Source organism: Euleptes europaea, chromosome 20 (genome assembly GCF_029931775.1).
Source record: "Euleptes europaea isolate rEulEur1 chromosome 20, rEulEur1.hap1, whole genome shotgun sequence".
Lineage (NCBI taxonomy): Eukaryota > Metazoa > Chordata > Lepidosauria > Squamata > Sphaerodactylidae > Euleptes > Euleptes europaea.
The window spans coordinates 878,739-901,363 of record NC_079331.1 but is presented as its reverse complement, the minus strand read 5'-3'; the positions used below and the strand labels follow the sequence as shown (position 1 = coordinate 901,363).

Genomic DNA, 22,625 nt, shown 5'->3' with positions numbered 1-22,625 from the left:
CTGCCTTCCATCCACCCGCCTTCAAGGGCAGGCCAGGAGGCTTCCTTTTGAGTCAATCTGCTTTGGCTACCAGTTTCATCTGGGGCCGGCTGGTGGTTCTGCTTGTCCCTTTCCCCAGTTTGGCGACTGTTGCAGCTTGGAAAAAAGAGCGCGCCCCTGCAGAGACAAGCCCAGAAATAAAACCAAAGGATGAACCGAATGCACAGAGGAGGGTGGGCTTTCTCCCCCGCAAAGATCTGGGCTGGACGCATCCCAGCAAACAACAGGGTTTGGTGGCTGATTCCGATGAGATTCAGATCAGCACCCTTTCTTTCGTCCTGGTGCCGAAACTAATTTTGTTGAAGTGTACATATTCAAACCAGTTCCATCTCAGTTGTGGTCAGTGGGACCGAACTGATCCAAATTGGAAATTCCGTTTCAGCAGTGTAGCCGACGGTGCCTCTTTCCACATGCTCAGGCCACAGTGTTTCAAGGCCTCTGCGCAAACCCCTGGCCTATTTCGTCTGAGGTAATACTTCTGAAGTCAACGGCGCTTCAAACCAGAGTCATATGGCAGTGATTCCCACAGGTCTTCTGGTGAATGGGATTCATTTCACTCACAAAGCCTTGGTTGGACTATCTACAGTAACTGTACAGCTCCGTGCAACGGAGGCATCTCACTTGGTCCAGACACTGAATGGACACCCTCACCTGAAGGCAGGTACAGGGAGACTCCAACTTCACTCGCCTTCAGCTCCATCCGCTGGGATCTAGGGCTCGAAGCCGGGATCGGCGGTTGGGTCTCTTACTTGATCTGCTGAATCTGCTTCTGTAGTTCTTCCTTATCCAGCTTCATTTTCGTTTCAAGAACCTGCCGCAAGGATCCAATGCTCTCGTAGATGGCGGCAAATCCTAGACCCAGGAAGAACGAAAATTAACTTTTAGAACGCCTTTTGGGAAAACGACAAGATGGTGTTCTACTCATGTGAAGCTCTTCCCTATTAAAGGTAAGGCTCTTTGTTAGTTGGTGTTTCTTTCTTACCAGAAAGGGGGTACTAAGAGTGCAAACTGCACAACTCTGAGCATGATTTTAATGCCATAATTTTCAAAGGCAATAAAAAAGTTGCAGCACCAGAAATAAACCTTAAGCAAAGAAGGAACTAAGCAGATGCCGAGGAGCAACCTCCTCCCCACATGTTTAGGATCTTCTTATTGTCCCACTCTGTCCCCAAACGGAGGCAGAGAGCCAGCTTGGAGGGGGAAGCAATTCCCTTGTCCCATACGGGTTCCGTTTCAAGCATTTCCTGGACTAGAGTTGACACTGTATAAATTTATTCATTTAAAATATTTTTATGCTGCCTTTCCACCTGATCAGGGCCCCCTGAGCTGTTCACATACTGTCTGTCTAACCTCCCTCACAGGGTTGTTGTGAAGATAAAATGGAGGAGAATTCTGTAAGCCACCTTGAGGGGGGATATAAATGAAGTAAACAAAAAATAAACAAATAAGCCAGCGAGGAGAGGAGAGCGTGGATGGTTGCAGCCATGAGGCGTGCCAGGCGTTCCATTTGGGAAAGGGGGAGGGAGCCGGCCTACTATTCCGCAGCCCCTCCAGCAGCCCAAGTTGCCAACCCGGGCGTCACCCGACTCTCCGGGACGGCCTTCTCACCTGCATTCACTTCAGCCTTCACTTCTTTGATATCTTCACTGACGTCCGCCTGGAGTTTGCTCAGCTGCATGTTGAGCCGTTCCTCCACCTGCTTCGCTGCCGGTTCTTCTGCTGCCATTTTTTGCACATCTTCCATTTTATCCAGTTTCCCGTGGATCTCACTGAACTGCAGCTGGAGGGCTCTGTCGTCCCTTTCCTGGGAGCAAAAAATATGAGGCCTGTAGTCAGACAGTCTGGCCCAGGCTTCACGGTTATGCAAAGTCCCTCAGGAAGCAGAGCTGGAGAGCCAGTGTGGGGTACTGGACAGAGTGTTGGACTAGGGCCCTGGGGGACCCAGGTTTGAATCCCTGCTTCTACCATGGAAGCTCTCTGGGTGACCTGGGACCCATCACAAACTTTCAGCCTGGCCCGCCTCACAAGGCGGTTGTTGTAAGAGAATGGAGGAAGGGAGAATGAAATTCCCATAAGATTTTCAGGGCATGAGTTTTCAGGAGTCAAAGCTCCCCTTTGTCATCTAGCTCAGAACTGTCTACTCTGATGGGGCGAGGGTTGCCTCCTCAGGCAGAGAATGGTCTTCAACAGACCACTGACCGGAGATCCTTTAACTGGAGGTGAACCTGAGGCCTAGACAAGAGACAAAACTCCCACACACACCACCATTAAAACATGTTTTTTTAGAAAACCCAATTCACTTAAAAACAGCAGTGTGGTCATTTCTTTCTTTCTTTTAATCCCACCCTCAGCACCAGTGGAGAATCAAGGTAAAGTCAATAAATTACGGAAGGAAGACAAACAAGGAACTGTCTGACAGGCCTGGATGTGAAGAACCATCTTCGCCTGGGGACAGAATCAGATCTGGCATCAGACCAAGAACTGTGGAGAGGCTGTTCCAAAGCTGGGGGGATTGGGTGGGGGCTACAACCAAGCAGCTTCAGATCCGGAACAATCTCTCCACAGCTCTTGGTCTGATGCCAACCCCGCTTTTGGCACGAGGTGAAGATGTTACTGGCCCCTCCCCTCACTTCAGAAGGCAGGGGGCACCCCAACAGGCCAATGGAGATGGCTTCAGTTGATGGGCAGGTGGATATGGAAGCAGGTGGCCCTTGAAAAACGCCCAGACCAAAACTGGCCAGGCCAGGCCTGAGCGGCTGCCATCCACACATGGCCATTGCAACAGAACACTCAAGGGTGCACAGTTTCCAAAACAGGGTGCAACATTCGTAAACAACAGAAGAAATCCACCAACACAATTGCTCCAAGGCCTCTATTAGTTTCGGTGGAGCCAGCACAGTGTGACAGGGGCCGGGCACAACTTGGTGGATGGAGGCCCCTTTTCACTCAAGAGATATTCTGTGCAGTTAAATGCTGAAACCAACACTTTTTTCTTTAACGGCCAAGGACAGCTGATCGATCTTCTCCTGGAAATCTTTCTCAATCCTCTCCTGCTCTTGCTCCATCGAGCTCCGATTGGATGAGATCTGGTTACTGAGGTGATCAATGGTGTCCTGCAATCTAAGAAGAGTAAAAGCAATCTGACATGTTTGAAAATAGGTTTAAAGCTGGTCTCAGTGTATTTGGATAGAGGTGAAAGACATTTGGACTAAAGGAAACTCTAGCAAATTATCCTAATGTGACCTCAGTTTTCTTGCAAAAATTCAAATGTACTTTGTTCTAGTCTGAGTTCTTTTTTGGGGGGTGGGTGGGGGTGGAGGGCAATATCCCCAGTTATGGACTTTGTTAGTATAGAGTGTTCCCTGACCTGGATGGCCCAGGCTAGTTCAATCTCATAAGATCTCGGAAGCTAAGCAGGGTTGGCCCTGGTTAGTACTTGGATGGGAGACCTCCGAGGAATTCAAGGGTTGCTACGCAGAGGCAGGAAATGGCAAGCCACTTCTGTTTAATCACTTGCCTTGAAAAACCCTCGGGGTCACCATAAGTCGGCTGCGATAACAGTCATAGCAAACAGTTATAGCACCTAGAGGCACCTAGTTGGCCACTGTGTGAACAGACTGCTGGACTTGATGGGCCTTCGTCTGATCCAGCAGGGCTTTTCTTACGCTCTTATGTTCTAAACATTTCACAAACCTAGACAACTGCATTTTGCAAACTAAATCATTCTTATGTATTTATTTCACCGATAGTCCACCTTTCTCATTGAGACTCAAAGTGCATTACAGAATTAGAAAACAATGCAAATACCCACACCAAGCCATACTAGCTAGCCCTCTAGACGGAAGAGGGTTGCCGGGTTTTAAATGAGGCATTACTCACTTTGTGTCCAGAAGGTGGAGCTGTTGGTTGTTCTCTTTGTAGGTGAGCTTCAGCTTGGCTTCTTGCTGCATGATGGACTGCTCTACTCTGCTCAAAAGGTGAGAAATCTGAAAGGGAAATCGAGAGAGCTGGTTGCCTCCTCACCTGGACCAACTGCTGCTTTCCAAATCTCTCTGGAATTGATGGAAACTGACAAAAACTGGGAAATGAGCTCCTTTGGGCCTGTCTGGAACTCCAAGTCAAGATCTTTCCCTACTCTGGGGGCCAGGTTCAAGAGCTCCTGCCTTTCTCCAAGAACTAACTCCTTGCAAGGAGTTTGTCTGCATTCTTGGGTGTTCTTCTTGGCCCAATAAGAATTACAATCCTGACTGTGGGAAGGGGAAACCCCCACACCCCCTCAGCTGGAGAGGAAAGCTGCTTTCTAGTGAGACAGACCACTGGTGCACGTACTGTTTAACTGGAAATGCGGCAGCTCCCCAAGAGATCTTTCCCAGCCCTGCTTCTCTTCTAAATGGAAGTGCTGAAGACCTCATCTGGGGTCTTCTGCGTGCAAAACTGTTTCTGTGCCCCTGAGCTGTGGCCCCTGGGTCTTGGCTTCCTACTCAAGGGAAAGTTAGTCATACTTCAGAGGGCAGCCCTGTTGGTCTGCGGTAGGACAGCTGAATTCAGGTCCGGTAGCACCTTAGCGACCAACCAGATTTTTGGGGTATAATCTTTTGAGAGTCAAAGTTCCCTTTGTTAATCACATTCGGGGACCAGAGTTGGCTCTGACAATTAATTCCAGTTAAACACAACTACATCTCTCTCAGTCCCTACCTTTCTCCACGGGAAGCTGAAGCATGCCTATGTTTAGGATCAAGTTATTAATAGAACAGACAACAACGAAGCTCACCAGAACTGTGTCTAAATCTGGAATTATGCAGCATCCAATAGATACGGAAATGGCTTTGGGTTAAATATTTCCATGTTTTCAGAATGGTAAACATGACCCACTAGAACTATGACTCGTTTCTCCCCCCCAAAAAAACCCTCACAGCTGTCTAAATGCAGATGTTCAGAATGTCATGGGATCCCTTTTCCATTGTGAATCACTGGCACACAGTCTCGCTGAGTAATGCCGGGGGATGATGACTTAGCACATTTTGCTGTGTGACTTTCTTTGCCGATGCATCTCCAGATTGTGAGTGGGCCTTGGTCGGGCAGGCGAGCCAGCACCAGCCTCCTTCCACACCCAGGAGGGCCACAAAAGACAGAAAGCATCCCCGAGACATTTCAGCCAGTATTTAGGGGCTCAGGCCCGGCACTGTTACAGACCTGTTGCTTACTGAGAAAATTCTCGGGAGGCCACCGGAAGCCTGGAGCCAGTCACCTTGAGTCCAGGCACCGCTGGCAAAGCCACGGGGGCTGCTTGGTCCAGATTCCACCAGCTTCTTCGGAGTGGTCGCAGCAGCTCTGCCAGCAGGGTTGGGACTCAGCTTGGACTGCTCCCGCCCACCTCAGTCTGCCTTGCCCTGCACGCATGTGGCTGGCCACAGGAAGAAGCAGGATGCCAGGCCCCCGTGGACCCGTGATCTGACCCAGCCAGCCTCTTCGGATGAAACAAATATATCCTCGTTCCAGTAATTTTGTCCACCTTCTTCTCACAGTTGCACGGTGTAAGAAGGCCACAAGGAGATGACTGCCATCAGGCAACAGGGCAGTCAGTTATTGAAGAGGGTCAAGGAGATGCACCGGCCAAGATTACATCACACGTTGTTTGTACAGGACAACAAACAGATACAAGGCAGCAGCTCCGTGTTTCTGCTAATGTCTGCTTTGGCCCTAATAAATTCAATGCAGAGAAAGCTAATGTATACCTCAACTTGCTCTGGTTCCATACCATTTTATCTGTCATGGCTTCCCCCCAAAGGAACCTGAGCTTGGCAAAGATGCTTTAGGATTCTCTCCTCGAGATCCCTCTCCCCACCTCCCCCCAAAGAACTGCAGTTCCCAGAGCTCCCTGGGGAAAGGGAATGCCTTCAAACTGGTTTATACCTATCTGTAGTGTAAACATGGCCTAAGAGATACTGGGCTGTATCCTGCTGCTCTTGAGTTTGGTGCTGAAAGACTGGGGGAGGAGTGCCTCCATGAGCAGAACAGAGAGGCAGGAGCCAGGCTGCTTCTTCTGGCCCACCCAGCCCCTTCTTGGCCCAAGGAGCTTGGGAGGTTTCTGTAGCACCTCAAAGGGCTTGTGGGGAACGATGGGAGGAACTCCCACCCATGCAACACAGCTTGACCGAAATCCACGCTGGCACCTCTGCAGATGGTGCAGGCTCTCCCCAATACCTGCAGCTGTTTAGCAACTACTTATGATGTTTCAGATCCCTTCAGAAATCAAAAGGAGACCCATTTGCCCCGGTAGCTGAAAGTGATGGGAGACCCATCCTTTCCCTTCTTCTTCATATCTTACCTGTATTTCTGTTTCTTTGATTTTAGACTCCAAGATCAGTTTGGACGCTTGTTGGTCTTTGCTGAGATTCTGAAGTCGTTCGTAGGTCACCTTGTGTTCCGCAGACAGCCTGGCTAGCCCAGCATCACACCTGTTCAAGAATCACAGGCAGGGATTACTGTTAGGATCTGGAGGAGAGCCATTTCCTCCACTGCAGTGTGCCACAAAAATCTGGCTTTCAGTACAACACCCCTCCCATCCAATATCATCAACAACTCCTACATTATCTAATTGTGTATAAATTTTTTGCAGTCTGTTACCACTCAGGAGGTGGTGGGAACTAATCAACGCACATGGAAGTTACCAAATACCCTGGACTTGCATGGATGATGGTGATGGGGGGTGTTTACTACTGAGTAAGCATGCTGTTGCCTGCAGCCGGGGCAAGGAGGGTACTGGAGATGAACTGCTGTTCAGAAGAAGAAGAAAAAGAGTTGGTTTTTATATTCCGACTTTCTCTACCACTTAAGGGAGACTCGAACCAGCTTACAATCACCTTCCCTTCCCCTCTCCTGTGAGGGAGGTGGGGCTGAGAGTGTGTGACTAGCCCAAGGTCACCCAGCAGGCTTCGTGTGTAGGAGTGGGGAAATGAATCCAGTTCCCCAGATGAGCCTCCGCCGCTCATGTGGAGGAGTGGGAAATCAAACCCGCTTCTCCAGATCAGAGTCCACCGCTCCAGACCACCGCTCTTAACCACTACACCACGCTGGTTCACCAACAAACAGAAACCACACAGAATGGGATTCCACACTGTGGACGCAAGGCTCCCCGTCTGAGCTGGAATTTCTAGCAGCCCCTAGTTTATCAGCGAGGTCTTGAGGCCTCCATGGCAACCAGGCCTGCCTCAGGGAAGAGAGGGGATCTGGTGGAAAAGATGGAGAGGCAGGCAGGCAGAGATAGTCGGGGAGGAAAAGATGGGAGAGAAGGCAGCACGGGTGCCCAAGAGACATCTGCAGGAGGAAGATCAGTGGACTGGCCAGCTCAGTGGTGGGGAAGGCTTGCATGCCTTGGAAATGATCGACATGTCATTTTAAGGGGGTGTCATGAGAGATCCTCAGGGAGAGAGAGATCCTTCGCCTCCACCCCCTTCCAGAGCATCCCTTCCAGCCGGCTTCCTGCTCTCATCCCCTGCTTCTGTCTTTCTAGCTGAATCCCATCCCCCCACACCCATCCACACCTGTGCCTTTTCTGAGCAGGTAGCTGCAGGATCATCTTTTCCAACTTCTGGTAGCTCCTTTGAGAATGCTGTCTGGAGATCAGTTCTTGGTGGTACTCTCACTCAGTCATTAACAAACACATGTACACACACACATTCATTCATGCAGCACTTAAGAACAGATCGGGCTCTTACATAAAAAGAAATGTTTCTTCCCCTCCCCTACAGAGATTTCCAATAAATGACTTAGCCCACACACAAATCTGTGCTCAAGGCATGCGGTTAGTTGAAGATTTCAGCAAAGGGAAATAAAATTCTCCTACCCTAAAGGATTTCAGAAGGCTCAACATATACATTATTTGGCAAAGGCTCATTTGAAACTAGATCGGTTTTAGATTACTGCCACATTCAAGGTGGCATGTTTGAAAATAATGACCTTTTCGAGAGAAAATGAGGATTGCTTGTTAGTTATAAGAGCTCGCTTCTCAAAATAACTAACCTAATTTTTCACAGTATTACAATACCTCGATCAGGCCAGTGAGTAGTTTGAGCTGTCATTTGTTACTTCAGCAGGGTCACTGTGTTTGCTTGTGGCTGTAACAATAAACACGAGGCATTTTATTTGGGGCTCAAGCCTCTGGAAGCCGATGCCGGAATCAACAGTTGCGGGGCTTTAAGGTCCCAGCAGGTCTCTCATCCCGGCTCTGGCCACATCCACCCTGACTTAACTCCCAGCCATAACCTGTATTTACAGAGTCAGACTTAAGAGACTGCCTGTTCTGCTCATAACAGCTAGCAGAAATATTGCATGTTACACAAATATATTTGAAATGCATTCCTGGCTAGAGTGGTTTTGTCCAGTTTCTGTCTTCTTCTTAGATAAAAGAATCGTTTGCTTGGCAATCATCACAACAATCTGCTTTTGAATTAAAGACAAAAAGGGAAATAGGAAGAACTGGCCCTTAACACCAACAGGGTTGGCTTGCTAGCACATATTGTCTTGAGAAGCCGGCAGAGTTTAAAAGGAACCGTATCACAATGGCGCTGCAGGCTTTGCTGCCTTCCAGATCCCAGAGGGTTTATTTTCCTCCGTTGCTGAAAAGCCGCTTTTGTCGCTGACGCTTCAGAGCCATCCCCACATCGAGGGAGAGAGTGCCAGAGCTGTGTGCGCTTGCTTGCTGAAACAACACACCCCGCACTGTGCAGTCGGAGGGCACGGCAAAATGAAAAACATGTTTGACGCAAAAAGAGCCCTACCGGGCCCCAGAACAACATGACATTCCTGAACACACCGTTCCGTTGATCTGGGAGAAGGTCACCGTGATCTGCCGAGGCAGCTGGCACTGAGCTCTGGCGGGCGGCGATCCCTCCTCTATGGCCTTGCACCCCACTGACGTCCTTGTCCCCCACCCTCGCCCTCCACCCCCAAATTTCTAGGAGTTTTCCAACCTGGATCTGGCAACCCTACCCCCTCATCCCCCGCCGGTGGCCGGGGGCACTTGACACCCCTATGTGTGCATTATGCAAACGCCATGAGTAATCTAATTTAATCTAATTGATGGTTAAACTAAGCTGCAGTCTTGAAAAATTGCCCAGATTACATATACGACAGAGATGTGAAAGCGGGTGACGCGAGATAGTCTGGAGTATGGGCAGCTCAGGGGGGCCCCCAGCGTGTGTTTTTTGGACAATTATGGTATTTGGGGTTTTTTTTTTCCAAAGAAAATATTATCAAGAGGAGCCAGGGGTCATGCTGCAAGAAACCCCGGTTCTGTCTCCAAAGAGTGGTGGTGTCCTTTTTGTGACTCATGAGATTTCTTTCATGAATCTTTGAACGGCGGTACAATTACACCTACAATTTCTCAACCAGTAAACCACCTACAGGCAAAGCAAACAACTTTTCAAGAGCATCGTGTTTTTCTAAGACCCGACGGATTTATGCAATGAAGCAGTTTCATCATTTGCTTGTTATTTTTGCTTTTGTGTGTGTGGGGAGAACAAAGGAACAGTAAATTGCCCATCCAAACATCCCATTTTGACTCGTGATCACCAAGCGGTGGGCTGCGGCCTGCAGTGGGGTTGTGTCCTGACCCCAAACATCAGAACTACTTCAATTTTCTCTTTCCTGTTTCTCGGGAGAACGATTAAAAGTGGACGAAACAGAGCTGCTTGAGTAGTCAGACTATGACTGGGAGCTATTCCTGGAATTTCAGCTGATCTCTAGACTACAGAGGTTAGTTCCGCTGGAGAAAATGGCTGCCTTGGAAGGTGGACTCCATGGTCCCTCCCCTCCCCAAACCCTGCCCTCCCCCCCAAATCTCCAGGACTTTCCCAATCCAGAGGTGGCAACCCTATGAGACCTGGATTTAAGCCTGCATTTGACCATCCCACTCAGGTCAGCTCAGAGCAAAGACTCTCTCCGATAAATAAATCCCCATAAGGGCCTACCTTGCAACGCGGCCCCTGAGGTCGCCCAGGCCAGACAACTGGCGCATCTCCAGGCTCTTCAAGGTTGAATTTGTGCCGTAGCTTAGGTTATCCCTGACTCGTATCTGTTCCTGCAGAACCTACAATCAATAAACAAAAAGATTCATCAAGGCAAGGTCTGAATCCGACTCTTTATTTTCTATTATTGTGTATAAGAAAAAGCAGCAGGGCCAGATTTCCAAAAACTATTTCTTGTGTACACAAGAGGCCGCTGGAAACTTGTTCCTGCCCAGGAATTAAGATTACAGGCAGAGGCCCTCCTAACTGTCCCATCAATCCAAGAAGCTCATGGGGTGGGCGTATAAGTGAGGGCCTTTCTGGTGAGACAGCAAGGTAGACTTCCTCTGAATGTGGAGGATCCACTTAAGTGTTTTGATTTAATTGTTCTTGATAACCTTTTCTCCTTCTCTGTGAATGTACTGAGACAGCAAGGGAAGAAGTCTGCTGCAGTACAAGACAGCTCTGTGTGTTGAGTCAGTGGGGGGAAAGTCATGGTAAATGATAACGGGGACTGGATGGAACTACTATGCTCTTGTGCTCCTGACTCTGTGAAACTACTAGATAAGCACCAAATGGTGACGTGTCATGTCTTAGCCTGGAATTGGGATAAAAGTTCATTCCCCAGTACAATCGGGGCTCAGTCTTTCTGCTTGTCAACTGCAGGCTGGGTCACAGCTGTAATAAAACTGTTTTCTCGACTAACGGTCTCGGGTCTCTCTCCTCCGCGAACCTCCGTTTTCCCGCAACACTGGTGAGCCCCACGACTGTGGAACACTCTCCCCAGGGAGGTGCGCCTGGTTCCCTCGCTTTCAATCTTCAGGAGGCGGCTAAAGACGGTTTTATTCAGGACTGCATTTGATTAAAGCAGTCCTCGATTGTGATTTCAAATTTTTGTTTTCGTATTTTATTTTATGTGTAAGCTACCTTGTTCCATAGGGAAAAAAGGAGGCTTGTAAATGTTTTAAATAAATAAATAATCTCACTGGACATCAGTTTAGAACGGGTAGTCAGACTAATGACATGGTCAATAGAACCTCTACTATTTCATCGGACATGACTGTCCCACGTAACCTGCCTAGCTGTGGTGTCTGGCCTAGAAGGTCCTTTCAAGGAAGAAAACCGGGGCCCGGCAGAAGGTTCAAAAAAGAAGAGGAAGCCTCCCAGGCTCCTTTCCCTCCCAGCGACATCAGAGGCTGGGATGCAGCTGGTTATTTAAAGGCATTCAGGAAAAAATGCCTCCACTTCGAAACGAGTCTTATTCGGAGTACATGTTTTTGATGCTAAGAATTCATAGAAGCTAAAACACACAGAGATTAGGAAGAAAGAAAAGCAGAGTAGGGATTCTGTGATTCAGGTGTCGTACTAATTTTGCTTTAAAAAGATAATGTACAGCTTAGGGCACCTTAATAGAGGTAGCAGTTTCTCCAGATCAATTAACACCTCAGGTACATGTGCGATCTTACACATGCGGTGCTAGCCAGCTCTCCAACAGCCCCGCCAACTAGAGTTGCCAACCTCCAGGTACTGGTTTAGAAAACAACAGCACAGGACTCAATGTCTCTATATCTTTTGTATTCAAATCAACATGGAAATCATAAGAAACATGAATAGTCTTGTATAATCAGATAATACAGTACTACAATAAACCAGGTGTGTACAGTGTGTAGTACTATATTGTCTGAATATACAAGACTATTCATGTTTCTTATGATTTCCATGTTGATTTGAATACAAAAGATATAGAGACATTGAGCCCTGTGCTGTTGTTTTCTAAACCAGTGTTTGTTCAGCATAAGTTTAATTCTCTTAGATTGAACCTCCAGGTACTAGCTGGAGATCTCCTGCTATTACAACCGATCTCCAGCCGATAGAGATCAGTTCCCCTGGAGAAAATAGCCGCTTTGGCCATTGGACTCTATGGCATTGAAGTCCCTCCCCTCCCCAAACCCCGTCCTCCTCAGGCTCCGCCCCAAAAACCTCCCGCCGGTGGCGAAGAGAGACCTGGCAACCCTACTGCCAACACTTTGCCCAATATTTTCTTCTTAGCGTGGAAAGAGGAGAGGAGTAGATGCCCCGAATTCGGCCACGCAGCTTCCCCTGCCAAGGAGCCCTGCCCCACTGACCTCGATGTCCCGGTTCAGCTGCCGGACGATGGCGGTGATGTTGCGGATGTGCTCTTCCAGGAGCTGCCGGGCCAGGCGGTCCCCTCCCCCTTTGTTCTGCATCCTGTGCAGCGTGGACACGATGTCCTCCTTGATCCGGAAGGCGTGCTCCACCAGGGCAGCCGTCGTCTTCTCATGGCTGAGGATGCGGTCTTCGAGCTGGTCCACCAGTCTGGCTGACCCGAGAGGAACGGCAGTCAGAGCCTGGCTGTGCAAGGGGATGTTCCTGATGCGCCTGAGGAAAGGAAGGCGCCACGGGAAAGATGGGGGGCCTTGCTGCAGGGCTCCCACACCCAGCCCACCTGATCCCGCTGGGCACGCCGGGTTCCCCACAGGCCACGGCGTGCCAGAGGAGTCTTCTGGCCTGTGCACTGGGGGCCCCCAGTGGTGGTGAGCCACAGATGGGAGTGGGCAGGAAGAAAAAGGGATTTTGTGCTCTCACCCATCGCCACTCCCCTGGCACCTCACCAGTTCCTGGGCCTGGCCTAGCCAGAGCTGCTGCCTGCCTGGGCCAGACCGGAGTGTTAAAATGGCCCCAGAGCCAAGTGAGCCTAGCATGGATCTGGCTCCCAATGGTGGCGGGGCAGGCTCACCTGTCGCCTCCGCCCACGGGGTGTGGGAGGTGGCAACAGGCGAGCTCGTGTGCCCATCATTGCCGCTGGCACTAGCAGCCGAGTGGGAACTTTCCTGATGAGTTAAAGGGCAGCAGCAGCAGCAGCCAGACTTGGTGCCAGCCGGTGTCACCTCCCTGCTTCCCCCTCAGCCTGACAAGTTGCCTGCCTGCATCCTCAGCCCAGCCCTTCTCCACTCAGGCCTTGGCCTGCAACCAAGCCTGCCTCCCCTGGGTCTGCTCGGGCATTCCACCTGGCGCTCCCACGGTTTCCCACCTGCTCCGCTGCCAACGCCCCCATGCAAACGTTCTGCAACTGGATGTCAAGAGAGGAGCCCCACGGGAGACTGTCTTCCGTCCACAAAGCCCCCCCCCCCGTTCTACCCCCTCCGCTTTCTGTCCACCATCTGCATCCTTGACTTGTGCTCTGATGGTTTAAGACAGAATCGGCCCAAGAAATGGCAGAAAACCCACAGGTCATTTCAACCACGGGCTTCGACAGACCTCTCCCAATGCTGAGCCCAGGGCCCCCAGCACTGAAGGCAGTGTCTGTGTGTGTGTGTGTGAGGTGCTATTCCGCGGGCCTGCTTATTTTGCAACGCTTAGTCTGTCACTTTAGTTTTGCTAATTTGCATGTTTTGTTCTGCTTTGGTTGTCCTGGAAAGCAGAAAGGAACTGTGCAGACTCCCCCTCCCACGCCTCCCCCCACCACAGGGCTGGACCTCTCAACAAGTAACTCCTTAAGTTTCTGCAACCCGGCTTCAAATCCCTGCTCGTGCCATGGAAGCTTGCTGGGTGACCTTGGGCCAGTCACACGCTCTCAAGCTAACCTACCTCACAAGGTTGTTGCGAAGATAAAATGGAGAGAACGATGCCAGCCGCTTTGTGCCCCCATTGGGAAGAAAGGCGGCGTAGAAATGACATTAATAAAAGAAATAAAAAACAAAACTGCAGCATGCGCTGGCTACACATTCTCACGTTTATCCTCCCAGTCCCAGGGCTGGTAATTTTCATTAAAAAAAAAAAAAAAGAGTGGCCGTTCTCCCAGGAAAGTGAACCTTGCCTACCAGGCGGGGCTCTCTGTGCTTTTACAGAATCAAGCCATGAACACCGCCCTGGCAAACGCCTCCCCCACCTCCTCTGATGCCCCCACGCTACCTTTCCGTGGGGCCGAGCGTTGGGAAGACGGGGCTGGGCTGTGCCATTTTTTTCCTGTCCAGGCATTTATGTCTGTTGGGAAGCAACAAGGCATTGTGCTCGTTAAGCCTTGCGTGGTGCAGCTGTTCCACATCTGGCACCGAAACAACCTCATGCACCCCAAGCGAGGACATGCTGCGGACGACACTCCCTTTGCAAGCTAGCAGCCACATGTCCGGACGCTCCACGGCCAAGGCACCATGCAAGATCCCCAGAGGAGGAGGTGGCGCTTCCAAAACTGACAGGTTCATCCACAAATTGGGGTTTGGTGAGGCAGAAGCATCACCCACTGCCTCAAAGCCATCGTGGTGTGGTGGTTAAGAGCGGTGGTTTGGAGCAGTGGAGTCTGATCTGGTGAACTGGATTTGTTTCCCCACTCCTCCACATGAAGCCTGCTGGGTGGAACACGGGCAGGATGGTGCTTCTTCAGTCGTCTTGTTTGTGGCTTCGTAGAGGGACCTGGTTGGCCACTGTGTGAGCAGACTGCTGGACTTGATGGGCCTTGGTCTGATCCAGCAGGGCCTTTCTTATGTTCTTATGACCTTGGGCCAGTCACAGCTCTCTTAGAGCTCTCTCAGCCCCACCTACCTCACAGGGTTGTGGGGAAGAGAAGGTGATTGTAAGCCGGTTTGAGTCTCCCTTAAGTGGTAGAGAAAGTTGACATATAAAAACCAACTCTTCTTCTTCTTCCCTGGAGATGCTGGGGACTGACCTGAGCCCTTCTGCATGCCAAGCAGAGGCTTCGCCATTGAGTCATGGCTGCTCCATGGTCCACACAGAACCTGGGACCTTCTGCAGGGGAGGTGGGTGCTCTCCCACTGAGCCATAGGCCCCCCCCCCCATCATTTGCCTGTGGACCTTTGGGAGGTCGGTTGGCTTTCTCCATCTCCCTGGGGGAAACCGACTGGCATCCTTGGCTCTTTGCCTTTCCCCACCGTGGCAGCCACTCTATACACTTCCCGTTAGGGGATGTGACACCGCCCCCTGGAAGTCCCTGCTGTGCTGTGTCAGCCTCCACACCTTCCCGGAGTTCCCCTTTCCTGCCAGCCCAGCTCTGCTGAGCTTCTCTCCATGCTGTTCTTCAGGGTCCAGTCACTGCCTCTCACCGTCCTCTGTGGTGTGTGCACTTTGAAACGTCACTCTGCCTCTCAATGCCAAGTTATGCAGGATTTTCACCAGGGGAGATGGCAAGGGGGGAAACGGTGCCCCTCCGCACCTAGAGAGAATGCCGGCCAGCCAGGGCTTCTGGTTTTCTTGCCCTGGTGAGTTTGGCCGTAGCCCTCCTCCATCTTTACTTCTTGGGCTGCCTTTCTGAAACACAGAGAGGCTTCAGGGGCACAGGGGGACACACAAGACGGGAACCCGCCTCCTGCTGCAAGGCAAAACCCTCCCCAAGGAGATGGGCCACGTTGTTCCTGTCTCCTGACTGCGCCTCCCACTCGTGAGAAACCTTGGAGGTCTGGGGGAGAAGAGGCACCAGACCCCTCCCATGAGAAGCCCTAATGCAACCGCCCCAACTTGCAATACAAAACGCACAAGGGCTTTGCTTTCGCAAGGGGGGTTGCGAGGCTCCACGGCCAAGGGGAAAAGCCACCGGCCGTGCGCTTTCCTGTCGGGGAGGCTGAGCTCACAGGCCCGGCAGTCGCCAAACTCCCACTGCAACCTGGCGAGGCGGCTCCGGGAAGGCTGATTCAACGTGAGGCAATATGGTGCACAGATGGAGAGAGAACAGAGGGGTTCTTTCGCTGGAAGTGTCAGCTCTGGAAATGGAACCGGGGAGAGGGGGGGGGGGCTGGTAGGGATCTCCTGCAAAATGCCAAAAGGTACTGCATGTCCAGGAGCAGTGCTTCCAAAATAGGGAGCGCACGCGAACACTTTGGAAAGGGCCCTGCGTGTTTCACTGACCTCCCACCATCCCTCGGATGAGAGCTTTTAAGAAGAACATGGCTTCACGTCTGTAGGAACCACTTCTATATACCAGGCTAACTAACTGGCCATCGCTTGTGGCTCATGTAGGGTTGCCAAGTGCCAGGTAGTAGCAGGAGATCTCCTGCTAATTCAGCTGATCTCCAGCTGATAGACATAAGTTCACCTGGAGAAAAATGTCCGCTTTGACAATTGAACTCTATGGGATTAAAGTCCCTCCCCTCCCCAAACCCCACCCTCCTCAGGCTCCACCCCAAAAACCTCCCGCCGGTGGCAAAGAGGGACCTGGCAACCCTAGGCTCATGAACCAAACCCCAAGTTGCTGGAATGCCAAGGAATATACACACATACTTTAGCTGTCCAAAGCAGAGATGCTGGCTATAGAATATATACATCACATGGGAGATAAAGAAACAGAAGGGACCATTAGCAGGAAGGGGTGATGGGGAGGGATTACCCCCAAATTTAGGGAGAAAAAGTGGAAGGGGTTTGGGAGAAGGGGAGCAGAGGAGGCAGGAAAAGGAGGAGAGGACTCGGTGCTGAGGAAAAGACCACTCCTAGAAGAAAGCTGGGATGGGGAAAAGACACAGATCCTTGTAAAGGGGAAGGGGCACCGATTCTGTTCTGTAAGGACAGTTAGATTCGAGTCGAGTAACACCTGAGATGCCAACGAGATTTTCGGGGTATCAGCTTTCAGGAGTCAAAGCTCCCTTCGTCAGATACAAGCTGGAATGGACTCTTAAAAGCTCATACCCCGAAAATCTTGTTGGTCTCTTAGACTAGATTTTAAGTGTTCTACCAACACGGCTGCCCTGTGAAACTGTACTGTGAGAAGGGAATGGGTGCGGGGAGGGACGAGGGACTGGGAGGGTGGAGGGAAGGAGACTGAGGCCCCAGAGACAGAGCCATCTCACAACTTGGACCGTCCAAACCTTGACCTGAAAAGCGGGAAGAATAAAAACAGGCTGCCAAGAGCCAAGAAAACAACAACACATACATATTGTATGCAAATCCAGGAAATAATTAAAGGGGTGAATTCTTTGAAAGAATGTGAGGGGGTGGGGTGGAGATGGAGACGGAACTGCCCCGGTCACAAGAAACCAGCCATCTTTCAACCAGAGTCATGCTATGGGAAGCAAGGCTGGAGGAAGCAAGCAGAAAGAAGGCAGAAAGAGAAGGGAAAAAAACTCCCCCCCCCACGTGGATGTCCCCTCCTGGGGTTCCTCCTCCCCCCGCTAGGTGAGCAAGTGTGATAAAAGAGGACTGACCTGGGAAGCCCAGGAGGCGGTTCAGCCTGTGATTAGCAATCACCGATACCACCGGGGGAAGTATTTGTCTTGGGATTGTGGTGATGCTTTTGCAATTGTTATCGTGTTTCAACTCACAGGATCGGCCTGTTTATTCTTTTAGGTTAACGGCCTTGAGCGCTCAGAAAAGCGCTCCTTCTGTTTAATAATAACCAATGGAACCTCCATGGTCAGCAACAGTGTACCTCTGAATAATACCAGCTGCTGGAGGGCAACAAGGCCCCTGCTTCTGGGGGCATCTAAATGGCCACTGAGATGGTCCTTTGGTCTGACCCTGGGGGTTGGGCTGGGCTGCGGCTCCCAACGGAGGACAGAGCTCTGACCAGGAAGAGGGAGTGAGAGCTCCACTGGAGGAAATCGGCCATGATGAGGAAGTGAGAAGGGGGGCTCCTCCTAGACTGGCCTGCTCTTAGCCACGAGGGAGACTCTCTCTTGGGCCATTGAATGGGACACTGGCCATTGCCTGCCGGGAAGAGGAACTACTGGGGATAATTAGTTGCATAAGGAAGCCTCCCCCATTAACACTCTCAAGTGGTGGGGAGCAATATAATTAAGTCAAAGCTCCCCACCCACCCTTTAGGTACTGCAGAAATAACACAAAAAATATTCCCCTGGGGTTGTCAGCTCTCATTTGAGAAATACTTGGAGATTTTTTTTTGGGGGGGGGGGTAGAACCTGAGAAGGGCATGGTTTAGGGAGAAACCGGACCTTACCCGGATATAATGCCATAAAGTCCATCTTCCAAAGTAGGCATTTTCTCCAGGGGAACTGATCTCTGTCACCTGGCGATCAGTACTAATTTGGCCCTGCCTGGAGGTTGGCAACCCCATATTCCTCCAGATAGTGCAGGAAATCTGTCACCGCTGTAGGATGCAGAGCAAAGCTGTGAGAGATACCAGCCACTGTTAGGGTGGAGCAGTTGCAGATCTATGGGGGAACCACAGGCCAACCTGAGATCAGGGCACAACCCCCCAGGGGACATCCTGCCCATGACGGCCTCACTGAAATGAAGAGCAGAGGGACCAGAGCCTGGCTTGTGCCCCTAGATTGTTTGGGGCAGGAGGAAGGCCAATTGGATTTTCCACCTCCAGCTCCAAACCGGACTGAGGGCCCCAACTGTGCAAACCTGAAAAGGCACATTTGTTTGCCTGTTGGTCACTCCCTTTGCAAAGAGTCAAACGGCGCATTCAGAGAGAAAGAAATCCAGGCAAATAGGCTCACAAAGGTGTACAGTTTGCAAGATGGTCCCTCCTCCCCTAAAATCCATGCATCATTCCAATCTGGTCACACATGAAAATGCTCTCTCTCCTGGATGGAGGGTGTTTTTGGAAGAAGAGGAAAAATGTCTCCATCCCTTCTCCGTATTTTTACGGGCAAGCACAGATCATTCCCACAGGGAGACCCCTTTCCCCAAGCGTGTGACCAAACAAACTCACAACACAACATTCCAGAGGTGCACCCGGAGAGCCAGCATTCAACACGGCTCGTGGTTGCTGTTACCTCCAACTCACACCCTTGCGTCCAGAAACACCAAAGCTGTGAGGGAAATGGCGTGAGGGAGCAAGACAGTGCCGTGGGTTTCAGCAGCAAACCTCCCCCCACCACGCCACACGCAGCCTAATATACGTGGCATGCAATCTTCACACCAACTCACCTGCAAACATGGAGGTGGTTGAAAGGAGCGTGGCCGCAAAAAAAGCAGGGTCCTGCCCCCCAAGCATCCCTTGCACAACCGACCGGGCCTGAGCAGAAGTTACATAGGAGGCCACCCACCTGCTTACCTGGCTCTGGCGAGGGCCGGGTGGCACCGTCCCGCACCTCCTGAGCATCCTGGCCGGGTTGCCCTGGTCCTCGGTGCGGGCTGGGTGTGTGCGCGTGTGCGTGACGAGCAGGCAGGCTGGGTGCCCCCGTGCCCGTCTTCTCCTGCCTCTGCAGCAACCGAGCCCCCTCGCCTCTTCCTCTTCACTGGGCCTTTTGCCACTGGGCCCTGGTAGATGAGAAGGGAGGCAGCTGTCGGGAGCTGTTGCCAGGACGCTGTCGCCATAGCAACGTGCGGCGGCTCAACCTCAGCGAAGCAAGGCCCTCCTTGAGGGGGGGGAGAACTTATTTATAGGGAACAAAGTCTTCCGCACAGACTCCAGCACACAAGGCAAATCCTCTTTGAAGCTCCATCACCCTACAATTATTCCTTAGCAGGGTCAGGAGACGGGGAGGGGAAGCGCATGTTTTCCACACAAGCAAATTGCTCCCTGGGAGAGATTCTAATCTGGGCACACAGCACAAAGAGAGCGCAGGGGGCTTCCCACTGCTCAGCCGACACACTGTTCTGTTCCACGCGCCCCACCGAATCCCTGCAGGCAGCAACGCTCTCTGGAAGAAAAGGAAGTTGGCGCATGAAAGATGTCTGTGGCTCAGAGGAATTCATCTAGCCCAGGGTCAGCGTTTGGGCCTGAGGCAAAGCTGCAGAGCTGCCAAAGGGAACTGCGCACACCCTGAAGGCTCAGGGCTCAGTTCTCCCTCAGGCGAGAAAGGGCTCCCATACAGGGCTTCCCTAAAGGCCTCTGGGTGGCCCCTTCCTCAGAAGCAGATGGGCGGGTGGCCTGGGGCGTCATGGAGGGTGGCAAAGCCCGACGCGGACTGATGCGATCCATGAGGCGCAACCCACTAGGTGCACGAGCGCATCTGATTAACTACTAATCAAATTGTGCCATATGTTAATTAGCAGGGAAAGACAGGATGCCTGTCATGTTAGGAGACGGTATCACTTCCGTTGTCCTGGGCTCTGGCTCTACCTCCAGAGGGGGCATGCCACTTTGTCCCAAGCCCACGAGATAGGAAGTGAACCTAGGAAAAAGGCTGCCTGGAACTTTGCTTCTTGGAAAAGTTGGGGTTGCAACAGGATATTTTACAATCCAACCCAATGCATGTTTAAGGATTCAAGGTGGTGCTCTGAATGAGTGCCCGACCACGTTTGGTCTCTTCAAGGGTACATTCCCCCAAATGGCTTGGGTACAGAAGGCCGTATCTTCCTACCCTGTGTTGCTTCATTAAGAATACTTGCTGCTAGGGTTGCTGGGGCCCAGGTTGGGCCAGGAGGTCTCCTGGAATTACAACTGGTCTCCAGATTAGAGGATCACTTCCCCTGGAGAAAACGACAGCTTTGGAGGGTGGACTCTGTGGCATCACATCACTGATGAGTTCTCTCCCCAACCACTGTCCCCAAATCTCCAGGAGTTTCAGAAGCTGGAGTTGGCAGCCCTGCCTACATCTCTGATGCTGTCCCCACAATCTCCAGAGCAAACAAGAGCCAGTGTTGTGTAGTGGTTTGAATGTAGGACTAGGACCTGGGAGACCTGGGTTCGAATCCTTCACCCTGCCATGGAAGCTTCCTGGCTGACCTTGGGCCAGTCACACGCTCTCAGCCTAACCTACTTCATAAGGTTGTTGTGAGGGTAAAAATGGAGGAGAAGAGAATGACGTAAGCCAATTTCAGTCCCCATCGGGAAGAAAAGTAGGGTATAAAGTAAATAAATAATAAATTAAACATTCAGAATTCCCTCATCTTTATAAGTAGTGAATGGTTAAGAAAAGCTCCCCCTTTAATCTTATTTATTACAGTTAGTAAGCAATCTACCTTCATTGATTTTGAGGAGAAACCAGACTCCGTGGTTCATATGTTGCCGCCAAGATCAAGATCCTTTGACTGGTGTCAGCACAAATGAAAGAACAGAGACACAGTCTGTGGTCCTGAGCAGAATGTCACCGTGACTCAGAGACCAATGAAAACATTTGAGCTTTGGCTTTTGAACAAGAGGGGGAAACTCGTTTCAAATGGCAACCACCACGCCTTTCAGGGCCCAGAGATGTGGCAGACGGGTGACGCCCCCACTCATGGAAAAAAAAACCCACAAATGTGAGACACGTCTTTGCCAAAGGATCCTGCCTGCCCTCCGCTGGGGGCACGTTTCAACTCTAGATGCCTGGACCCACATTGTCTGAAGGGGCCCACGGTCAACTCCAAGGCAGCTCCCCTGGGTCTCATCTTACCTTTGATCTGCACAAACCAGGATCTAGTGCACACACCCGGTGAAGTGAAGCATCTACCCCCATAGATCCTGTGGTCTTTAAGGTAGCCCAAGACCCCTTTTTGCTTGGGCTCTTGCAGCCGAAGGCACCTGCCTCTCTCCTAAGCCTTCCTCCTCGCACGTAAGGCTCATGGAACTCAGTAGTTCAGGAACTCCGAGGAGGTGTGCTTAGGATCAGGCAGGCAAACCTGAGCATGAGGTGACTCTTTTTGGGAATGGAAGAACTGCTGAGTCTCTGTTGAACTCACCTGTCGTTGCGGCCTATGCCCACAAGAGGCCACTGATGTGTGTGGAAAGTGCCGTCAAGGCGCGGCAGACATATGGTGACCCTCCAAGGATTTTCAAGGCAAGAGATGTTCGAAGATGGTTTTCTATTGCCTGCCTCCTGTGTAGCAACCTTGGACTTCCTTGGTGGTCTCCCATCCAAATACTTACCAGGGACGACCCTGCTTAGCTTTTGAGATTGATGAAATCAAGCTGGTCAAGGCAAGAGACAAACAGTAGTGGTTTGCCATTGCCTGCCTCCTGTTTAGCCACCCTGGACTTCCTTGGCGGCCTCCCATCCAAATACTAACCAGGGACGACCCTGCTTAGCTTCCAGGATCTGACAAGATGAGGCCAGCCTGGGCCACCCGGGTCAGGGCAAGATGCCCTGGTAAAATGCCCCTTCCCAGCCGGGCATGGTGGTTAAGAGCGGCGGACTCTAATCTGGAGAACCGGGTTCGATTCCCCATTCCTCCACATGAAGCCTGCTGAGTGACCCTGGGCCAGTCGCTCAGTTCTCTCTGAACTTTCTCAGCCTCCCGGGAGGCAGGCAATGGTAAACCATCTCCGGACGCCTCTTGCCTGGGAAACCCCACGACCCCAAGGCTACATTGTCAGTGGCAAGATTTGTTTCAGTCCTTATATCCCTCCAACGCTAGATATATGCTGCTCAAGATCAATGGGCCAAGGAGCTTCTAAGGGATAAAAGGAAGGAAAACCCCACGAGGGTCCGCATCCCGCCCGCTGGCCAAGGACCCGCTTGGAGGCAGAGCGGCTTGCCAGGGCAGGCGAGCGCGCGGCCGGGCTCGCCCTGCGGCGGAGCGCACGCGGCGTGGGAGCGCGCGGGGCCCGAGCCGTGAGCGGAGGGGGCCGAGAAGGCGCGAGGTGGGGTGGGGAAGGGGCCGGCCCCGGGCGGGGCGACGGAGCGCCGCCCCCCTGCTGCTGGCCCGCCGGCGGCCGAGCGCTTCAGTCCCGCCGGGCCGGCTGGAGCGAGGCGGGCGGGCGCGCCGGGTAGGAGATGCGCC

At 51.7% G+C, this 22,625-nt stretch overlaps 1 protein-coding gene across 1 annotated transcript; it reads right to left on the bottom strand.

Annotated features, from left to right (window-relative positions):
- Positions 1 to 778: 778 nt before the first annotated feature.
- On the bottom strand, positions 779 to 19,080 carry FAM81A (family with sequence similarity 81 member A). The gene is made up of 9 exons (XM_056865940.1): positions 19,025 to 19,080; positions 13,980 to 14,051; positions 12,173 to 12,446; positions 10,011 to 10,129; positions 6,368 to 6,497; positions 3,919 to 4,025; positions 3,024 to 3,159; positions 1,648 to 1,843; positions 779 to 891 (listed from the first exon to the last, which is right to left on the bottom strand). Exons 1-9 carry the CDS (start codon positions 19,078 to 19,080, stop codon positions 785 to 787), a joined length of 1,197 nt encoding a protein of 398 aa, XP_056721918.1. The 3' UTR covers positions 779 to 784.
- Between the last annotated feature and the right edge of the window lie 3,545 nt (positions 19,081 to 22,625).